Source organism: Notolabrus celidotus, chromosome 18 (assembly GCF_009762535.1).
Source record: "Notolabrus celidotus isolate fNotCel1 chromosome 18, fNotCel1.pri, whole genome shotgun sequence".
Lineage (NCBI taxonomy): Eukaryota > Metazoa > Chordata > Actinopteri > Labriformes > Labridae > Notolabrus > Notolabrus celidotus.
This window is the reverse complement of record NC_048289.1, coordinates 9,383,663-9,407,285: the sequence shown is the minus strand read 5'-3', so window position 1 is coordinate 9,407,285 and position 23,623 is coordinate 9,383,663. Positions and strand designations below refer to the sequence as shown.

General features: G+C 41.2%; 1 protein-coding gene across 1 annotated transcript; it reads left to right on the top strand.

Moving 5' to 3' along the window:
* The first annotated feature begins 1,059 nt into the window (after positions 1-1,059).
* Positions 1,060-23,049, top strand: ubtd1b (ubiquitin domain containing 1b). Its single transcript, XM_034708635.1, is given in 5 exon segments — positions 1,060-1,132; positions 15,694-15,714; positions 15,717-15,920; positions 17,078-17,235; positions 18,843-23,049. Coding segments are annotated over 5 exon segments (729 nt in total). The 3' UTR covers positions 19,116-23,049.
* Positions 23,050-23,623: the final 574 nt, after the last annotated feature.

Here is a 23,623-nt window from a genome sequence, read left to right as displayed (position 1 = left end):
TGGCCCTAATCCTCTTCCGTATCTTCCGTATGTATGTTTGTGTGTATGTTTCCGAAAGTTGGAGTGAAAATGTCATCATTTTACTGAGTTTAGGTGTTGCGTTCAGGGACTGTCCGAATTCCTAAAAGCTGCAAATTAAATTATCAAAAAAGGGAAATATCTGTGTTATTAACATGTAAACCTAGTCTTCTTCCCCGAAAAGCTATCTTGTACTGTTAACAACTACAATGGATACATTTGTGTCAAAACGTTGCGCAACCGTCGGCATGTAATAAATCGGGGTCTTGTCCATTCACAATTACTTTTCGTCCGTGCGTACGAGAACCTAACACCTGCCTTCTCTCTTACGCGCATGCGTAAAACAAAGTTCGGTCTTGCTAGCTCTGCTGCTGCTAGTCACCTTTTCACCAGCACAGAGGGAAGTAACGTCCGGGGGATTTAAAAAGAAGCAGTCGGAGAACATTGCCAAAGAATGGAGTTGATGCCCCGATGACTGCTTGAAACTGAATCTATACTCTGCATTTAGGAAGAAACTCAGCACCAGGGGAATGACCATGAATGCGCAGAAGTTTGTGTTTATTGATGTAGCTAGCTGGCTGGCCCTGTTAGCCTGTTAGCGGGGTAGGTGAGCGTCGTTTAGGTTTCTGAACACCAACGTTTCCTGCTGTAGATAAACCCAACCTAACGGAACATCAAGAAGGTTGACAAGCTGCTGATTAATCATCACATCTTTAAAGTTTAGTAGATGTCACGACGGCTCGCTGATTTGGCTACCTAACTCTTGCGGGCCACAAGCTTTGACTCTTGTTAAAGGGTTAATGAAAACAGCGCTGATATACAAACTGTGTAAACTACGTCAGGTAGAAATCAGATCAGCGCCCACAATATCTGAAGTCTCCTCTGCACCTCCACGGATGATCAGACAGGTCCACCAGGCTTGCAACGGACTAGCGACCTTCCTTCACATCCGATTTAGTTTATCATCTTCGTCAGCAATGGGCCCCCTCTTCAGCTAGGACGACTTGTGGAACACAGCAGCAGCCCTTTAACTATGGGAGGATGTGTGGGAGATACTGGGAGGGCTGGGAGGACACACAGAGCAGAGGCTCGTCCAGGAACGGTGGACGAGGAGGTGAGTTGAGACTCAAGTGTGTGTGTGTGCGTGTGTGTGCATGTGCATGTGTGTGTATGAGGTGCCTTACTGCAGGGGTTCCCTAACTTCTCAGCCACGACCCCCAAAATATAGCTGCCAAAGACTCGCGACCCCCACTGTCCCTGAAAGTGATTTCATGTGGCTTCATTTAGTTGGTCTGCAGAAAATTAGCCTACCTGTAAGAGCATGTGGCTGTGTTTCCTGTGCCTTTATGAATTCATCTACTGCTACTGATGCTTTTGATAATTAATAATTCACTAACCCTAAACTTATGAGTCATCTGGTAAAAGAAAGGCAGAAAACTCTACATTTTCTAAGGTTATCTACTATTTTTGTCGATAGTTTTTACTATAATGGGTAAATTGTACTTATTTTAGATAACTTAGAAATAAAAAACATTCTGGAAGACTTCTCACGACCCCCCCTTTGTGTCTCGCTACCCCCCCAGGGGGTCCCGACCCACACTTTGGGAACTCCTGCCTCACTGTATCTTAAAATGTGAAACTTCCTCTCTCTAACTGATTATTTTCTTTGTACCCTAGTTCTGAATGCATAGCCAAATGATCCTGTCTTGGACATTGTTTGTGTTACAATGCTCATGCATGCATCCCTATCACCTACACACCAAGTTCACGATGAGGTATACACAGATGTGCTAAATAGCATCAGAGATGGTTGAGACTCAGTCAGGATACTCTGGTGTATTCCCCTCCTCCAGACTCCAGAGCATCTCAAGTGACCACTTGTGATTGGGTTTCACCTCCTTGCACACCTGCGTGTTTCTGTGCACTGCTAAACCTGCAACAGAGGACTACTTGGTACTTCACTGTCTAGAGAGTCATATGCATTCATAATACACTTGAGTATCTTAAAAATCTTAAAAATTGACAGAGCAGCATGCTTAGAAAATGTGTACACAGAAGTTGACCAGATTAAGTTGGATGTAAATATCAATCATATTGTGCAAGGCCTGCAGTACGTAATGAGACCCACCAGTAAAGCAGAGCCACAGTCGGGTACAATGTTGCCCTTTTGGGGATTTTTGATAGCCAGTCTGTTTGATTGCTGGAGGCGTATTCATAGTTGCAAGCATAAATACAATGTACTTTCAACTGTGTGCTGGATCACCTAACCAGAGCAGAGCCTATGTGTGTCTGTAACATCTGCAGGCAACACACTGCTCGTCTGCTTTTCTTGCAGCTATGAGAACATATTATTCTGGATTTGTTAAAAACAGAAAATATGGTGTAATTCCCTTGAGTGGTGTTTTTTGAAAACTGCCAAATGCACCTCCACTACAACTCCATTTTCTGACTTTGCAGCAATAAAAAAAACAAGCAGTCTCTTCAATCAATCAATGTTAAGCTTTGTACCTAATCCCACCAAGGTAAACCTGTTGAATCTATCTGAAATGAATTGTGCTGTTGTCTTTTGATCACCACGCTACAGCTTTAATGATGAGTTAGTGACCAAAAGGGTAGATAGCATCTCTGTTGTTGAGATAGCATTGATCCAAACGTTGTTGATATGCGTCCCGTTCACATCAGGATCTTGAGGTCATGTCCATAAGTGATCCCGGAAGATAACATTCTTCTGAAGATAAACAGTGGCAAACTGCCCTGTTTTGCTCTTAACACTTGTCTCTGATAAGTGACAAATAAAATGTGGATTGCTGCTTCAGCACTCAGCATGAATAAATGTTACATTAACAACCAGACTAAACTGCGTGACCAGGCGCCGCACAGCTGAGTTGGCAAACGGTCTGAATTTCTGCAGAGTTTCAACACAGGACAACAATGTCAGCAACATTTTGTGAGGGGTTTTGTTAAAGAATTTATGGGGTGACACAAAGAGTTTATTTTATGATATTTAATGTTCATTTGTATTGTGTGATTATGGTCGGCACATTCATCAATGTTATAAACTCACTTAGGACGGGACACAAGCTTTGGGACACCTTGGAGATGTGAAATCTCAGCTGAGGTCAATTATTAGGTCAAATCTAGCAGACAGTTACACAAACACACTTCATTGCATTACTTTCACAGTCACTATTTCCAAAGCAGTTCCCTTTTATGTGACTGTTTAGAAATCTAAGTGTCTGTTATACATTTGGATGCAGGTTCTGTCCTCGTTGTTTCCTCTGACCCTGCTAATGGAAAGTTTTTCATCCTTTCATTTCCAGCAGAAATCGTCTCTGGTGTAAATCACAAAGATGACAGAACATCCAGGTCCAGCTTTGTGCAATAGTTTTAGGAAAGTTAGGGTCAGCTGTTTAGTTCAGCCTCGGCCATGTGGATGCATTCCAACATGAACATCTGATATAGATTTTCCAAACAGATTATGACCTTCAGGACGACTTGTCTTTCTCTGTAAACCGTCCGTGTTGCCAAGAGTTGAAGTTAAAGCCCTCACTGCAAAGGTTTCCAGGTTTTTGGCAGTGGCTCGTGGCAAGTCCCCACCCAGATTCATAAGACACTCCTAACTACACCATGCTCCTATCAAAGAGAACAAGTCTCATCATGTCTCGCGGCATCACTGACTGACTTCTTTAATGGGGCTGATCCCGACCTGACACACCCACATACGTACAGACAAATAGATGAGGAGGAGGTCAGGTACAGGAGAATTCTTATGATACACATTCAGTTTTCAGTATATTAGAAAACATATTTCACTTTTTATTGCCCAACAATCAGATGTATTCTGTTTATGTTGGAGGATGAAGCCTGCATAGTTTTCTTATGTAATGTTTTGCTTTACTTCTTGAGATATAAAAAGTCTTATTGCTTCCTTAAAGCTGGAATATGAACAAAGTGACAGAGCTTTCCTGAGTTTCCAATCCACAGCTGTGCATTCTCTTTTAAAATACCATGATCATTTCTGTTTAACACCATCTTTTCCTTATTTCAAAAGTTGACAGTAGAGAGCAACATCAGGCACACGCACATCGGGCAACAGATGTAAAACAGAGGTCTTAATACAGATCCAAACCTGCAGTGTTGTGTTGGCAGGAAAAGAGTTATAGAGCTGGAACAATTGTTCTGTGATTCAACCCACATAACTTGTGTTGTCGAATCATTCATCATTTATGCAATGAAGTATAGTGTGAGCCATCAACTTAATTTGAAGACAAATTGTCTTCACTTCACGGTCTTGGAAGTTGATTCCAGTTGATCTCTGCATATTGAAGTAGGTTGGCAAGAAGTCCAGAATCAGTGAGGCAGAGGACTCATGATGTTTGGCCCAGCAGACTGCTTACAGAGCGTGACATCCTCCCATTATAAAACATCACAGAGATGTGTTATAACCAAGCCCCCCATGGCAGCTGTGGATCTACTGTATGAGTGGTGCAGATCACAGAAGTCCCTGTTGGTGTGTATCAGGATCAGGAACATTTCAGATCAGTGTATTTGATTTGACCTTTCTTCACATGATGCCTTTAATCTCTGCAGATCCTCAACAAGCCCTGACTATGTGACTCTGCTGCTTCTCTGCACAACAGTTCTTGATGCATCACAATGTTTGGCATCCTCATTGCTCTCTATTATTACTAATGGCTATTTTATAGTCCATCAATACAGGCAGCCAGGTGAATCTGCTCCATTTTTTTCCTCTTAAAAACCCAGACAGCACAAGTCTGTATTATAAAAACCTTCATCTTTTCAATAGCAACATCTGTTTGACCCCACTGACAAAACAAAAACCCATACCGTTCACACATCAGCATCAGCTAGTGAGTAAAGAACTTCTGCTGACTATTCAGAAAGCCAAAGTTACTTATTTTTGTATTTGCCAAACCAGCAGCATGAATAAGTGGGGCTTTTATTTTGATAATGTATCTGATTTTTTTTTATTCTCAGTATGTCGCATTGAAACTCAAATGTTTGTCTGATAGGTTTACGAAACCGATAATTGTCACAAGAGCTAGCAGCAGCAGCCACTGGTAAAATATATTAAGACACAGTATACATTACCCCAAACAGGAAGTCCCTATTATATACAAAGTAACTGATATAGAAGGATTATTCACACCCTATGCACAACCTGCGATAAAAAACACAAATAAAAGAGTGACCTTATTATGCCTGCTCTCATACCTTGTGAGCTCTGAACTTTGTCTAGTTTAATAACCCAATCAGGCATTAGCATTGAAAACATTTCCAACCTGAAACCAACTTCAGAAGAACTGAACTAATTTCAACTTTTTTCATAATCAATCATTTACTCATTTTCAATCAGAAGTAGGGCTGATAAAACAATAACGATATTTATCGCGACATTATTTTTCTCAATATAAATATAACAAATGTAAATATAAATATAACAAATGTACGATAAAACGTTGATATATTTATACATATTACACCCCCCAACCAAGGGAGTGTGTCTTAAACGCTAGTTCCCACTCAACATTAGACAGAAGAATCGGCATGGAACAGCCAATCATTTCGCAGGGTAAGAGGTAGGAGGGCTTAAAGACGTTTGTACGTTTTGTAAATACAGGTGAAACAAGGGACAGCAACACTGAGTCAAACGCAAAACCTATCAGCTCAAGCAGAGTAAAAACATGCTTGACAAAAAGGCCACTAAACTTAATTTGTTAAGATATTTTGGCTAAAAAATCTGCCTTTAAAATAATATGAAAGAATGATTTGATATTTATTGTGAAAATCATCGATGTCGACTGATATGAAAAACGTTATCATGATAAAATCTTCTTTAATATCGCCCAGCACTAATCAGAAGTGTCAAACTTGCTCATTCCAGTTTCATAAAACAAAGGGTGTGCTTTTTTCTTCATCAGTTATGATACCAGAAGAGGACTCTTGGTTTTGGCTCCTTTGCTCAGCCAAAAAGATAAAGAGGAGGGTTTGTCTGGTCACTGTTACAGAGACTTCAGAGAACCATCAGTCTACTAAAGGTTAATAGCTGTCTGTGTTATTTGGAACATTAGTTTTCTAAAGTAACATTAAGTATTCTATCAGAGACTTCTTCTTGGGACTGAGTCTGCTTATTCTGTCGCATGGCCATTGAGGTGATAAGATAACCACCAACATGGATGAGACCTCTTGTGTAGGGTTGTGCTTGTGCACCTTAAGGACACACCAAGGAGCAACCTCCAGTGTTGAAATATGAAGTCAATGCGGGAGTGCTAAGAACTGTAGTTCCTCAAAAGTGTCCACATGAGGCTGGCTGCAAAAGCCCGGGAGCTACATACACACCCATTCTAAAAAGCCCATCTTTACAGCAAAAATAAACATGTTGACAACGATTTCGGTCTCAATATTTAATGCCTCTATTCCAACAGATAGAATGATATTGAGGTTTTGAGTTTTGTATAATTAAGGGCATGGCTGACTTGACTGCTAGGTGGGCACACCTCTGTCTCAGCAGATGTCTGTCTAACATGAGTCTGGTTCTGCTGGAGGTTTCTGCCTGTTAAAGGAAGTTTGTCCTTGCCGCTGTAACTTGCTAAATACTGGAGGTGCAATGCTCATGGTGGATTAAGATGAGATAAGATCAAGTCCTGTCAGCAAGAGGGGACTGGATCGTATCTTGTCTTGATGTTGGGTCTCTGTTAGTAATTTAACATAGGGTATGGTCTAGACCTGCAGTGTTTGTAAAAGTGTTTGAGATAACATTTGTTGTGATTTGGCGCTATACGAATAAAGATTGATTGATTGACCGCAGCTGTTAGCGAGGAGGCTTAATGCCCGCCTCGGCTCCGCCCCTATGTCTCATGCTAGGTCGCCCAAAAGTTACGTTGAGTCAGCATTTCCAATATGGCGACTGCCGCCATCGCCGCCAGGCTTTAAAATGGTGAATACAGTCATGCACGAATTCAGCCTGAGTCCGCTTCGAGAGTGTGCTTCCCTTTTGTTGATGCACTCCAGACATGTTCTCTGATGTGCTTTTTAAGAGGAACACTGAAAACACCCAGAATTTATGACTTGCCTCATGTGAGGGGAATGTTGGAGGCTGCTCAGTGTCTTAACGGGGCCAAAGCAACGTTATTTGTTACAGCTGAATGTGCTCTTCCCAGAAGCAGGTCACCTATGGCTGTCGGGTGTGTTCCTTTGTTTGTGTCTGAGAAGTCTTGTTTATGATGCACTTTATTAACAGTCGCATATACAGCCGCTTATATAGTCTCTTCATCACGTGGCACCTGCTTTTATGAGCACAGCTGGAGGAAAACACCCTCTTATTGCTTCATGTATCAGAAATGCATTGCTTCACGTCGCCGTCCAGTGTTTTCATATACCATACAGAGTTTAAGTCTGGGGCTTCAGTCAGTACTTTAGCGTAGAGTCCAGCTCACTTTCTGTCAGCTCTCAATCTGTGTCTCAGCTCACTCTGTCTTCAAACGTCAGAGTCCTCTTTAGAAAGTACTCGCTGTCTTCTTGACTCAATGTGTCACACAGAGATAACCGTTCTAAGCTCTCAATCTGCACTCCTCATGAAACGGGGGTGTTGACAGACTGTAACTGAATTTCAGGCTCCCTGAAAATACAACATGATGACACAACAGCGTTTATAGTTTCACAACAGAAGTGATTGCGTAATAGGCACTATATAGTATGATGTAGTGGTCGTGTGTGTAAGTCCAGAGAGAAACTAAAGTTTTCAGTGGTTATGTTGAATTGATGAAACCATATGAATCAATCTGCCTGTAATCTGTAGACTACAGTTACTCTAATTCATGATGTTAAACAAAATGAACAACATTATAGAAAGTATAATTAGACATTTCTTGCAGTGATTGGTCAGAAAAAAACAACTCTTACTGATTCTTCTGGATTACCATGTGACTCATGGATAATCGGCATAGGGAAAATACGGACATTTAAGGATTTAAATGTGATGAACCTTTAATTTTAAGTATCCATGCTTATCTTTATGTTGAGCCAAAAATGGATGTTTTATTTTAAATGGACCATGGAAAAGAAACATTAGCTATTTATGTTTATTAGCAGGCTGTGTATTACAATCATAACTGTTTACTACATGGGCGTAGTCTCCCATGTTTCTGAAGTAGAGCTTTCTGAAATGAACCGTGTGAAACGAGCTACTCAGGCCAAAATGTTTTTTGAATGAGGCTGCAAACATGTTTGCTTTTGCTGTAAAGATCGTCTTTTTTTGAAAGTATGTTGCATCCACTGCTTCCGCAGTCATAATCGAAGAACTGCAGTTCTAAGCAATTCCACATCAGTTTCACAGGGTTCCCACGCGTCCTGGAAAACCTGGAAAACCTGGAAAACAGTTGACCAGTTTTCCAGTACTGGAAATGGGAGACACTGGAAAATGGAGGCACTGGAAAATGGGAGACACTGGAAAATGTCCTGGAAATCACATATAGTCCTGGAAAATGATTCCAACATGGCTGCGTGTGACCTGACCCCTATTAACAAAACACATCCACATTCATTGAAAGTTGAGTGCACACTGTGCTGGAAAAGACAGCGACACTGCACAACTTTTTTCACATCTTTCTCCTTCACTTCATAATCATGCATTCACAGAAAACGGGGGTATATTGTTTATGTTTTATGGTACATTAACCTTGTAGAGTGCTCTTTTGATTCAAAGAGTCTTATATTTAAGTTATAGTGTGACCAGTGGAGTTGGGCAGAGAGCTTGGGGGTCTGTGCCTCACAACTTTCCCTGCAGGCTGAGAGCTCAATCACCGTACTCTAGCTCAGTTGTTCTCAAAGTGTGGTCCTGGGACCCCATGGGGGCCGCGATCCATAGCATGGGGGTCCGTGAAATAATTTGAATAAATTTCTAATATATTATAAAATTGTACTGTGTCATTACAAAACAGCATACACCATTGTTATGATACCATTTGGTGGCTCGAAGGGATATGTGAGTCTTACTACCATTAATTTTCTGAAAGCGTTTAAGATCAATTACTTAGGGTTGTGATTAGGGGTTAGGGTTAGAATTAGGGTTAGGGTTAGGTTTAGGGTTTAGGGTTAGGGTTAGATTAGGGTAAGGGTTGTGATTAAGGGTTAGGGTTAGGATTAGGTTTAGGGTTAGAATTAGGGTTAGGGTTAGGGTTGAGATTAGGGTTTAGGGTTAGGATTAGGGTAAGGGTTGTGATTAAGGGTTAGGGTTAGGATTAGGTTTAGGGTTAGAATTAGGGTTAGGGTTAGAATTAGGATTAGGGTTAGGGTTGTGATTAGGGTTAAGGTTATGATTAGGGTTAGGGTTAGGATTAGGGTTAGGGTTGGGATTGGAGTTAGGGTTAGGGTTGTGGTTAGGATTAGGGTTATGATTAGGGCTAGAACCACAACTAAGTTTAAGCAAACAGAACCAGAACCAAACTCAAGCAAACCCAACCAGAACTGAACCAGGACCAAACCAGAACTGTACCAGAACCGAACCGAACCAGAAACGAACCAGAACCGAACCAGAACCGTACCAGTACCGAACCAAAACCAGAACCGAACTCAAGCAAACAGAACCAGAAACAGAACTAAACTCAAGCAAACAGAAACCAGAACCAAACTTAGGCAAACAGAACCAGAACCAAACTGTACCAGAACCGAACCAGAAACTAACTCAAGCTAAAAGAACCAGAACCAAACTCAAGCAAACCCAACCAGAACCGAATCAGATCCGAACCATACCCCAACCAGAACCGAACCAGAACCGTCCAGAACCGAGCCAGAACCGAACCAGAACCAAACCAGTTCCGAACCGAACCAGAACCGAACTCAAGCAAACAGAACCAGAACCAAACTCAAGCAAACAGAACCAGAACTGAATCAGACCCGAACCATACCCCAACCAGAACTGAACCAGAACCGTCCAGAACTGAACTAGAACCGAGCCAGAACCGAACCAGAACCGAACCAGAACCAAACCAGAACCGAATCAGAACCGTACAGTACCGAACCGAACCAGAACCGAACTCAAGCAAACAGAACCAGAAAACAGAACCAAATTCAAGCAAACAGAACCAGAACCAAACTTAAGCAAACAAAACCAGAACCAAACAAGAGCAAACAGAACCAGAACCAAACTCAAGCAAACCCAACCAGAACCGAACCAGGACCGAACTAGAACAGTACCAGGATGGAACCAGGATGGAACCAGGATGGAACCAGGATGTTAGGGTTTAGGGTTAGGTTAGGATTAGGATTAGGGTTATGGTTAGGGTTAGGGTTAGGGTTAGGATTAGGGTTAGGGTTAGGGTTAGGGTTATGATTAGGGTTAGGGTCATGATTAGGGTTAGGGTTGTGATTAGGGTTAGGGTTAGGATTAGGGTTCTGATTAGGGTTAGGGATGTGATTAGGGTTAGGATTAGGGTTATGATTAGGGTTAGGGTTGTGGTTAGGATTAGGGTTAGGGTTAGGGTTGTGATTAGGGTTAGGGTTAGGATTAGGATTAGGGTTAGGGATAGGGTAAGGATTAGGGTTACGGTTAGGGTTAGGATAAGGGTTAGTATAAGGGTTAGGGTTAAGGTTAGGATTAGTGTTTGGGTTAGGGTTATGATTAGGGATAGGGTTAGAACCAGAACTAAACTTAAGCAAACAGAACCAGAACCAAACTCAAGATAACCCAACCAGAATTGAACCAGAACCGAACCAGGACCAAACGAGAACCGTAACAGAACCGAACCAGGATCGAACCAGAACCCAAACCAGAACCAGAAAAGAACCTTACCAGAACCAAACCAGAACCGAACTAAAGCAAACAGAACCAGAACCAAACTCAAGCAAACCCAACCAGAACTGAACCAGACCCGAACCATACCCCAACCAGAACCGAACCAGAACCGTCCAGAACTGAACCAGAACCAAACCAGAACCAAGCCAGAACCGAACCAGAACCAGAACAGAACCGAAATTCAAGGAAACAGAACCAGAACCAAACTGGAGCAAACAGAACCAAACTGGAGCAAACATTATTGACCCTTGGCATTTAGAAAATCAGATCCCTCAGCTGAATGGGCTGATCCGATTTCTCCTCTCAGTGAGTATTTGCGCAGTATGCAAGAAGACTCTCTGAAGGAACAGAATTAGCCAGGATACACAGCCTCCCTTCTATCAACTGTATCCTATATCCTCACATGTGATTGGCCGCATGGCCGTCATGCAGACCAATCAAAACAAAGTTCTGCTGTGAGCAGGGCTGGGGCTGAGCACTTTGAGAGCTAAGCAGTGAAAGAAAAAAAAAACTCGGAGCCGGCTCTCTCTCTTTATGCGAGCCAGCTCTTCTAATTCACTATAAAGCATCGGCTCTCAGAGCCGCAGCTTTTGATCATGACACATCACTAATGTGCTAATCTGAGTTACAATTATGAGGGGGCCATGGACAATTTTTTCACCTGTAAGGGGTCCCTGGCTCCAAAAAGTTTGATAACCCCTGCTCTAGCTAGTAGGAGTCCAAATCCCAATAGTGAAAACAAAGCTGCACAGAAACTCCACGTTGTAGACATCGCTGATCATAATAGACATCGCCATGCAGGAAGACAGTTTACATTTTTTTAAATCTCTGAGAGATCTTCAAATACAGAGTGCGTCTTTACACCGGTGCGATTTTTTTCAGAGTTTACGGTAACTCAAATAAAAAAACGTGACATTTGCTTTGTTTTATATCGACCACTTGGCAGGATGAATATCATAAGCAGAACTTAATACAATTCTGGTCTGGTAGTTCCGTGTCGACGGACTTTTATTTATTTATTTTTGTTTATGGTTTAAAAAAATAATAATTGCGAGTACTCGAGGAATCGTTCATTAGGAAATTCGAGTAATCGATTACAAGGATTACGGTTAATTCCCATCCCTAAACTTAACCAATGCTGTTTTTTTAAAGAGGAACTGTATATCTACAGTGGGAGAAAAACTAACAGTTTTAGCAATGTCAGAAGAGTTGTCTGTCTAAAGCATAGACTGTATAAAATATGGACGTAATATCCGTGACGTCACTCATCTGTTTCTGAACGCTGTTTTGAGGCCAATCGGCTGCGGCAGCCATATCGCTTCTGTCGAGCCAGTGTGACGTAAAGAGGCGGACTTTGAGCCTCCTAGCCAACAGCTGCAGTGTTCCCACAGGCAGCTGTGCCTCTCATTGGAAGACTAGTAATCTCAATATCTTCAAAATTGCGGCGTTAGAAAAAAATTCACCCCCTCACAGTGAGAGGACATCGAGAAATGAGCTATTCAGACTACACTCGTCTTTTGTACCAGGCTGTAAACATATTTATTTCTGCTGTAAAGATCGTCTTTTTCCCATTCATGTGTATGTGACTTCCGGTACTTCCAGAGCCAGCCTCAAGTGGATCCTCGATGAACTGCAGCTTTTAACACTTCCGCATTGACTCATATTTTTAGACCGGAGGTTGCCACTTGGTCTAAAGTCCAATTTATTAGTCTAGCTCTTGTAGAAACAACACATGTCTAGGATTGTATGTTGACAGGAAATTAAGAAGTCTTTTGTCAAACAGTCCAAACTGAGAGTGAGAAATTGTCAGAATAATAAAAGTAGTTGTTGTAATGTTCACAGTTTGGAACTCTGTAATTAAAGAAGGCATCACTTTTGCCACTGTGTTGCAACAGAGCTTATTGTGAAACAGGAACAAGTGTATTTCAAGAGATTGCATCACAAATGAATGGTACCACAGCTGAGGGCACATGTTTTAGCTACTGTAACACACACACACACACACACACACACACACACACACACACACACACACACACACACACACACACACACACACACACACACACACACACACACACACACACACACACACACACACTCTTCAGGTTCCCTCTCAAACAAAGGAGAACCACGCACACATACACACTCACACACACACAACACACCACCTGCCTCATGAAAACAGGAAGTATCGTTTTTCCATGGAGTTGGTCACAGCTTGTGTGTCATTGTACTCAGATATCAGGATTTTCTTTTTGCATTGTTCTCATAGACACACTCACAGCTAACAGCCAGCTCCTTTTAGAGCTGCCATCATTTTTTGCTTTATACTTTAGCGAATAAATGGAACATATTTTAGTATTTTTATATTTCATGAATTAAGTAAAATGAGTATTTCTGCTTTTGCTGACCCACATGGGAACAAACGATCGGACTGTTTTATATCCTAAAAATAAACTGGAGTAGATTTTGCACTCTAACACCCTTGTTCACTTCTACTTTGGTTAAGTAGTAGTGAGGAAGCCCCCTTTGCTCTACTTAAGGAGTTCCTCCCCTTCAAGTGCTAATTCTACACCACCTCGTGTCCTCCAAATCACTCCTCCTAAGCTCTCGCACTATAAATAATTAGTTTGAAAGAAATGTAACCCTGTGGATGTTTGCTGTCTCCTCTCATGCTGCTCTTCATTTCCATCAGTGACTGGTGTCTCTACCTCTCAGGCATTTGGAAATATAAGCTTAGACTAGTTTCCAACCTGTTCATACAAGTACTTGAGGATCCTTCGACAGGAAGGAGGAAGACTGTGGGAAACTAGTTTTTTAAAATCTGCTGTTATTACTCAAGACGCAAACAAACATATTTTATTAAAGAAGAACTCTATGGTGTGAAATATTACATCAGTCATCAGATAATTGTTGGCATGCTGAATGTTGCTTATAGCAAGTAGAGACAGGATGCAGATCTAAACATTGAGGCACTTTTCTTCTAATTATTTTTTTCACCTGATTCAGTCTTGTTGGCTTTGTGTGTGACCCTCGTGTCCCAGCTAGTATAGGTGCTCTCTTGGCCTAGGTGTGCCTGGTATTAATATTGAATGGTGGGAAACACAGGTAAGGTTACAGGACAGATTTAGGCTACACATGCTTCATGCATATTGCAAACTCTGAATGACCTCCTAATTTTAGACTTGGATAACAGGATGGGGTGGGGTGGGATTTCTATGACTCTGGTAACAGCTACTGTTTCGTTCTGCTGCTGGATCTGTTTATATGTTTCAGGAGGCGTAAACACAAAATATAAATCATATGGACAATGATGCTGTTAGTCGTACAATCTGTGTACACTTAACATTCTGTTATACACAATAATACAACATGATCATTTAAATGAAATGTATTGGTGGCTCTGAAAATGCACTAAAATATTATGTTTAGACACCCAGCTCCCACCAAGTATTGATGATGATGATGATGATGATGATGATGATGATGATGGGGAAAAAAAACTTTGTTGGTGGCTTTTGATATCTAATGTTTTTATGTTATTTTAAGTTGTATTTTTGGGGCTTTTACATCTTTATTCAGAGAGGAGGGGACAGTGGACAGAGCAGGAAACCAAGAGAGAGAGAGTGGGGGAATACAGGAAAGGGCTGGCTGGACTTGCCCGCTATTAATTTAATTTAACCATTAAACCATTTAACATTTAACCATCCGAGCCAAAATCCGAGCCCTTTATATCCAACATTGAAGAGTACCTTGTGCACCCTGTGGTAGTCAGCCACAAATGACTCCTGCACTTTTGTTAGACCTCAGGGATTGCACACTACATTGGTGACAAACATGGAACATACATCAGGCTTTTGATTTAGAGATACTTTGGCTGCCCGACTAAAGATTTACCAAGTCTACCAGTAGTTGAGAGAATTGTCTATTCCAGGCGCACACACTCAACAAGCCAGCTGGTTATAACAACTCTAACCGCAAAAGCTGCAATGCAGGAAAGACTGATTTCAGATTTAAAAAGTACCTGCCAGCAGACTATGTTAAATGTATATTTAACCTCAAAACTGACCATTAAAAACTTTGTTGGCTAAGACTTGTTTCTCTCGCAAACATTCATTCTATTATTAGAAACTGTCTGTAAGCACTGAACATTTGTCCTTCCTAGCTGCTAGCTTGTTGCTTACACGCCTGTTTTAAATTGATGCACTAACTGTTCAATTATACGTATGAAATATCTGTCCGAGTATAAAGAACAACAGCAAGACTAAACATCTTAACAGTGAATGCCAGCAGTATAAGTACCACGCAAACACACACAGACGCCTATTTGCAAATATTGATACGTTTTAGTGATGATTTGTTTTATAAAGACTCAGTTTTTCAAACATTACCCCTCATTCTGTATGTTGCTTTCCACTATATCCTGTTGTCTCTACATCCACATCAGAACAGGGCCAATACAGGCCATGTACAGGCTGTGCAGAGCATGAGCATGGCGTATGAAAGCACAGTTTAATGTTGTAAGTCATTTTATATGTTGAAGTGTATAAGGTCACTAACATTTTAAAATTAATCCTTTGGGTAACACAATCTATTATGAAACTTTAAATATAAAAACCTGGCCTACACCATGTGCTACTTCTGAGTATATAACTTGTAACATATGAACTGAGAAACAAACACTTCCTGTTCTTTTTGATGAAATGCATAAAGATTAATATAGAAGCACAATTTGTTCTTAGTCTCCAGGCATCACTGACTATCTGTATACGAGATGTCGGGGTCTGTTTCAACCAGAAGAAACCACAGACCTGTTCTCTAACAGCCTGATCTCCCATGTCTTCTCCCTCTCATCACAGGACGTAATGAGCCTCTGAAGAAGATCGTCCCAAGTGGAAGAGTGACTATCCGATGACAGAAGGCCAGCTGCGGAGCAAGCGGGACGAGTTCTGGGACACAGCCCCGGCCTTTGAGGGCCGTAAGGAGATCTGGGACGCCCTGAAAGCTGCAGCTGTGGCTCTGGAGTGCAATGACCACGAGCTGGCCCAGGCCATAGTAGACGGAGCCAGCATCACATTGCCACATGGTGAGGACTGAAATCTCAAACCCACACACACTTGCACACACACACTACAAATCCTGAATGCACAGAACAGCCATGGGTGACATTATTATATTTCACTCACTAGATTTAAATTGCACCTTTTTTTTTTCTCTGCTGGAACGCAGATATTGCTGCTACTACACCATGTACAGCAAAAACGTTTGTGTTCAATCATCATGCTGATGATACGCAGCTGTACCTGCTTATTAAAGACACTGACCCTTGGACGTTTCATACACTCCAAGATTGTATAAGTGAAGTTAAAAACTAGATGTCTAAGAACTGAAACCTTGATAGTAGGAGGCAAAACAAATTCTGTCATCTGCTGGATGGATCACATGGAGCCCGTTGCAAAGAAACTTGGCATCTTGTTTAACGGCACTCTGAACTTTGAGCAGCACACCACAGAACTTGTACCGTCATGTTTTTATCATATTAGAAATATTTGCATGATGTGATCTTTCCTAACTTTAAAAGACACAAAGATGGTATTACATGCTTTTGTTTCATCACAGGTGGATGACTGTAGCAGCCTTTATATCTGTCTTCATCAAAACTCCCAGGACAGAGTGCAGATAACTCGCTGCCAGGCTTTTATCCAGAGCAACTGTGATCACATTATACCTGTTTTAGCATCTTTACACTGGCTGCCAGTATGTTGATTGATTTCAAGATTTTACTGATTACTTTCACCACTCAGTGGTCTCTGCCCCAGCTATATGTCTGACCTTTTAATACTGTAGAGTCCAGTAGGGACGTTGCGTTCCTTGGGCAAAGGTCTTTGTCTGTTCCAGACACGGCTGAAAACAAGACGGGGACAGACGGAGCAGTTTCCTTCTGGGCCCAGAGGCTCTGGTAGATCTGCCTGAGAAAATCAGATCAGCTGATTCAGTGCTCTCCTTTAAGCTGCTACCTAATACAAACTTTTAACGCAGAGTCTTCCCTGATTTTATTTAATCTAAATATTGATTTTATGTTCCTTTTCTATATGGTCCAGGTGCCTGATGAAACCGTTTATTTTGAATGTATCTGTTTCATTTTGCTGCAATGCAAAGCACTTTGTAAAGGATTTTTAAAAGTGCTCTATAAATAAAGATTATTATTATAGCCTGCTATTTTTCTCTTGCATCCTTCTCCAGGTACTCTAGCAGAGTGTTATGATGAACTGGGGAACCGCTACCAGCTTCCTGTCTACTGCCTGGCTCCACCCATCAACCTCATCTCAGAGCGAAGTGACGAGGATCCCAGTGACAGCCCTGAACCTCCTGTGGCACCCAAGAAGGAATTCCAGCTCAAGGTACAGTGACGAGTGGAGCTCCTAAAAAACTTGCAGAGTTTGCGAGTTCAGTGTCCTTGCATAAATCAATATATGTAAGGAAACTTAAGAAGAAGTTAAATAGTAACTCAGCTGAAGCATGCCCATAATTCAGACAAAAGCAGGTTTATCTGTTGAATTAGTCAACTTGTTTGTTTCTGTTTCAGCAGAACCTTTCTTATTCTCAGCCTTGTTAGAGGTCCTGGAGAGTCTAATGTCTGTATTGTTGCACCTTCTTCAACTGAAATATCTCTGAAACTGTTACATTTATTAAAATATACATAACATTAGTATGATTTAGTGATAATTATAGTATGTAACACAGAATGTTTTTTTTGAGCCAACATGGATAACTGATAAGAGCCTGCTCCTAATGGTCAATACTGACAGATATTTACTCTTTACTTTTGTACTTTGTGTAGTTTATGAACACCTGAGGGTAAGAAAGCCTGAGATTTGTTGAACTGAGATATCATATTTTAATATTCTACTCTTAACAACTCTGATGGAAATCACTAATGTTGATATACAAAAAACAAAGGACATTTCTTATTGTTTTACTGCAAGCAGAGCACTCCTGTGCGTGCTAAGCTAAGACTAAGCATGCTCGTTACCAGTCTTACGTTAGAAGTCCATTTGTTCACAGTAAAACATAGGTGACTGATGTGGTTGTGGATCAGACTGTGAATGTGTACAGAGATCAGCTCATACAGAGCAGGTAGGGTTATGTCTGCAAAGTAGCAGCAGTGTGGGATACAGCTACAATTTTGCCATTTTCTGGTGAAATCTTTGGTCTTCCACTTCAGGAAAAGAGGGGTCGTCAAGTGTTGGCAGTTCAGTGACTTTGCCACTGGTAAACTTTCTGCAGTACTCAAATGCCTGCTGAAACGGCATTATCACATTGGCCATTTATTGACACTAAAGCAAGCTGTGGCTGTTGCTGCTTCTTGTTTCCGGTGACTTACAAGATTTATTGTGTCAAACTTGATGACTTTTCCTCTTCTTGGAATACTTTTCGCACAAGTTGCAATCTTGTTATCCATCTCTTAAACACTTTAAAAAAAATACACATGGATGATGCCTTTGGAATCTCTCATCAGCTTGTTAATAATAATAACAATAATAATAATTGCTAAGACTTATATAGCGCTTTTCCAAGTACTCAAAGTTGCTTTACATGAAGGGGGAAAAGGTTGCAGCTGTGCCTGTTCTTCTCTGCATACAATGACATGTTAAATACCACAACCTGCTGTGATGGGAGGGACAGGATTGTTATTAAGTAAATGAGAGCAACTGTTATTAGTTGTTTTTATCAGATAAAATTGTATTATCAAAACAATAATTATAACAATAATAATAGATGATAATATATTCCCTTGTATATCATGCGTCCCTTTAAAATAGAATTTTGACATTCACGGTATGAAACAAAAATTTACTCGTTGTCTGACCCACTCACTATTCCCTTGAAGCTGACTCTATAGTTCCTTTAGGTGTTCTTATCAGTTCAGTAGTTTATCAATGAAATATACATTTTGCCTGTGACTGGCGGCAGATTGGGATGTTTAGAATATTTCTTCTCCTCTAAGGTACGGCTCTCCACGGGCAAAGACCTGCGCCTCAGTGCCAGCATGGCCGACACCATCGGGCAGCTGAAGAAGCAGCTTCAGGCTCAGGATGACATTGATGCCACCCATCAGCGCTGGTTCTTCTCTGGGAAGCTGCTGACCGACAAGACGCGGCTACAAGACACTAAGATCCAGAAGGACTTTGTCATCCAGGTCATCGTCAACCCACAAGCCCTCCAATCCCCCAAGCCATCACCCGTCTCCACCACTGCCTCCACGCCTGCCTCTGAATAGCTGAGGATGCAGAGGATGGATGGGCAGGATGGTGCAGTGGGCTGCAGACACAAAGAGACCAGAGGTGCCTCCTCGTGCTGGATGACTTCTTTTTTTAACAGCCACTGTTATTGAAATAAAATCAAACTGAAAAGGTACGAAACTTCTCTGGAACAAAAACATGAGGGAGGACTACCACATGACATTCATGTGAGTCTGCTGAGTTTGTTCTGTCAGTAAATCCAGTCACCACACTAACTGTGAAGATAGCCGTCCTCTTTTCTTTTTCAACATCTCCAACAGAAGCAGATAATCATGACGGTGTGCAGCCTTCCAACCACATACACGATGTGCACATCACGCTGCACATGCAGCCTCTGCCTCTGAACCTGTGTCTGCACTGATGCTAACTAAGTGCCAATGGGGGTGTTGCAGAGGTGTTTGCGTTGGTTCTGAAGCACATTATGATGCCCATCGACTCTGCACTGCAATCCTTTCTTTACAGACACAGGAGCGGAGAGCAGAGGCTAAGATGCTGAACTGTTTTCTTCTCTCTTTTATTAAGGAAATAATGTAAACTGAGCTTTTTTGCACATTTGAGTATGACTATACTTTGTGGTAGTTTGTGTGCCTTCGACAAGACAAAACAAAAAGGGTTAATGTCCTGAAATACACTAGTTTTACTGCTAGACTAAGACTTCTGTAATTTACTCTTCAGGAACTTTTAGATCAATCGAAGCTATTATTGCTGCCTTTTTTTTTAAGAACTTCAAGAATCGTGCAGAGGAAACATCTGGTGTGTGTGTGTGTGTGTGTGTGTGTGTGTGTGTGTGTGTGTGTGTGTGTGTGTGTGTGTGTGTGTGTGTGTGTGTGTGTGTGTGTGTGTGTGTGTGTGTGTGTGTGTGTGTGTGTGTGTGTGTGTGTGTGTGTGTGTGTGTGTGTGTGTGTGTGTGTGTGTGTGTGAGAGAGTGAAGAAAGAACATATATCTGGCCTATATGATACATTTCAGTTTGACGTAGCTTACAAAGACAAGACTGTTTCCTCTGTGTATCAGTTATCGTTCAGCACTCAATCATATCATCTTTTGGGAAATTCAAAAGTAATGTTATTGAAAAGCTGCATTATTGACCACTTAATGACCCCCATGACCACTAGGGGGCAGCAGCACACCTCTAATAAAGTCAGCTCAGTAGTTTGGGGCTTGTTGCCCTTTTCATCTCCACCTGATGAATGTAAATCCAGCATTCACTCGCTTTTTATGTTAATGTAGTCCAGAAAATATGCCGCACTTGTTCAGATGAGGTTTGACTTCCTACACCAGCAGACAGCTGAGTTTAGCAACAAGCATGTTTTTATATATGAGGTTGATGAGAGCTGTTGGGTGTCAGGAGCGGTGAACGAAAACAATGAGCTGAGAGCTGCAGAAGTTGCAGATCCAAATGTGGAATCTGCGAGTCCTGCAGGGAATTGTGCATCTAAAATATATAGGAGTCTTTGACCTGGTTCGGCCTACTCAGTGTGTATAAATAAATATATCATGTCTTCTGTGACTCTGGAAAACTGACCTAACTTCTGTTTCAAAGTGAAGGAGAGGCAGGAAGGTGGCTTCAACATACATAACACTGCATCATGGGAAATGTAGGAGCCATTATTTGCAGTTTTTCCTGAAGTGAGGGATGAAAGTCAGGTTATCTAGGCCTCTGCAGGGTTTATTCCCTCATTCTTGATGCCGTCTGTCACAAGTCCTCCAGACATGAAACACAAGATCATCTGAGCGCCTCTGTAGTTATTTATACGTCAGTCAAAACACCAATTTTAAATATATGATTGAAAGAAGACAACTAATTTGTTTAGTGACAGCTATCAGGTTTGTCTTTCTTAAAGCAAAGCAACTTCAATTTTACATTTCTGTGACGACCCCATCATTAAACTTGCAAAGGGTGTTGGTTGTAGCTGCTCTCCAAAACATTGTGACTGACCTGTGTGAGCAGAAATATGAAATGAACTGCTTTAGTCATTTTGAAATAGTCCTAAGGTGAGTTCTTCATGTAGGAAAGAGGCTCAGTGATACAGAGTAAAACAATGCTAGTTAATATAATAAAAATGTACCTTTCACAACAATCACAATCATTCCTCTCTCAAGCGATGCAGCATGTTTCTCAGTTTGACACAGAACAATAGCAGCATTTCTTTCTTTATATAGCGTTCCAGCTGCAGTGACTCTCACAGATCCTGGTTTTGTAACAAAGATGTTTTGAATCAGAAAAAAAGCCTCCAGCTTTGTCACCGACCACAGCAGCTGCCGGGGGACTGAACCATGCCAACCACAGACAAAAGTACCTTGAATTTATGGATGCTGAATATACCGTTGGGCCAGACAGTCTGAGTGGTTGAAACTGTGGTTAAATTCATGCTGTACCATTCTGCATGTCAGAATGCTCAGTGAAGACACACACCCCCCTCACATCATGTGTGTGTACCATATTTTTGTCTGAGTGCTCTTAACATAAAAAAATCCCACAGCTGCATTTGGTTCCACACACCCATCAATCACTTTGTCGTGTAAGAAATCAAATCCAGCACCATGCCTGAGACAATGACATAAAGGTTTCAATCTGAGACATTTCATATGTGTTTGACCACAGTGTCCATGTATAGAGACAAAGACAGCCTGTGGTTTGATGAATGTTAAATCAGTGAGTGAATGTCTCTCTGTGAAATAGAACCACTGCTGATGATAACTCACTCTTTTGATTCTGACTTGATTTATGTGCTTAACATTTCCCTGTTTTAAGAGTTCTAGGAGGTAGTGTTAAGTCAAATCTTTAAGGTTCACATGTCCAGTGTGTTCAGATGCTCCTGACCTGATAGGATAAACGTTTCATCTAACCCAACTTAAGCAACTTATTATTGTTTGACTAACAAACTGCAAACTAACATCTCCATCAGCTTCAGCAATATCCAATACTAACATGCAGATTATAGCAAGCTAACACGCTAACATGATGAACGTATTGAACTTCATCAATGCTAATAATGCTGGTGCATGTTAACATTGTCCCTGTGGCTATGTTGACATTAGCATTCACTCTGCCTGTGAAAAATCAAACTACAAAAATCAAGTTCTTCAAGTTGCACAAACCTGCTAGAAATCTTGCAGAGTAGTTCATACTTCATGTTTCCTGCCCCAAACAGGAGAAACGGGAACATCAAATCCTGACTCTGCCTCTTTGCATCGCTCTCACTTTCAGGTCATGTTAGTGTCAGATTTGAGTTACATCCCAGAGTAGATGTTCAGATTATTCAGAGGAGAATCGAGACCTGTTTTGTGAACCTAGCCTGCGTTGTCCTCGTTAACATAGAGCTCTCAAAGTTTGGTCCACTATAGCTCAGTGTATTGTATTCATTCACCGCTTTCGTCACACTATTCTAAAGCAGTTCTGATCATTGAGGGAATAAAATGGAACCATGAGTGTGAAACCTAACTGAGCCACAGCTCATTATATCAAGAGATGTTTTATTTTGTATAAGATTTTCAGTATTTTGTTTCTTTCACATCAACTCTCAGCCAGTCGCAGTCACCCTTTCTGGATCTCTCTGGGTCTTCGCTTTTTTTCCGTGGTTCTTCTAGGGATATTTCAAATCATTGTATGCAAACTTGAATAAGCCTTTTTCTCTGTATGTGCAATACAATAGACGTAGACCTCATATCATGTTTGTTTTGTTCCTCTGACTCTACAGATTTCATAGAGCACCAGCTATGAGTGTTGTTCAAGAAATGTCAACTACAGGTGAATGCCTGCTCTGTTCTGATGCCTGTCAGATAATCAACTGTTTCAAATGTTTATGTGTGTCACTTTGAAAATGTATTTTATGCTGTCATCTGATCTTTACATTGACTCTCACCTTTCACAGAGTAATTATCTACACATTAAAATGCCTACATATATTTTCTCTCTGTGTCCATTTGGCTCTCTGTCCTCTCGGTGTCCTTAGTGTCAAAGATCTGTTGACAACTTGTATCAGTGTTGTCTCCTGTTACAGCATCCTAGCTGAGATGAGCAGTAGTATGGTGTGTCCCAATTTCCCTCTCTGTCCCTGTGCTTGTCCTGAGAAGCTAGCAAATGCCATTTCTTCAGGTCTGACCAAGCGCAACCTCCGGTCTAACAATGAGTCCAATGCGAAAGTGCTAAAAGCTGCAGTTCATCAAGAATCCGCTTAAGGCTGGCTCCGGAAGTACCAGAAACCACATACACATGAAAAGGAAAAGGCCGATCTTTACAGCAGAAATAAACATGTTTACAGCCTGGTACAAAAGACGGGTGTAGTCTGGATTAGCTAATTTCTCGATCTGCACACATTACACGGGGGGTGAATTTTTTCTAACGTGACAATTTCGAAGTTTTGAGATTCCGAGTACTAATAATAATAATAATAATAATAATAATTTTATTTGTAGAGCACCTTTCAAAACCAGGTTACAAAGTGCGTTACATGGGCAGCAAAATAAAACAGGCAGATCATAAAA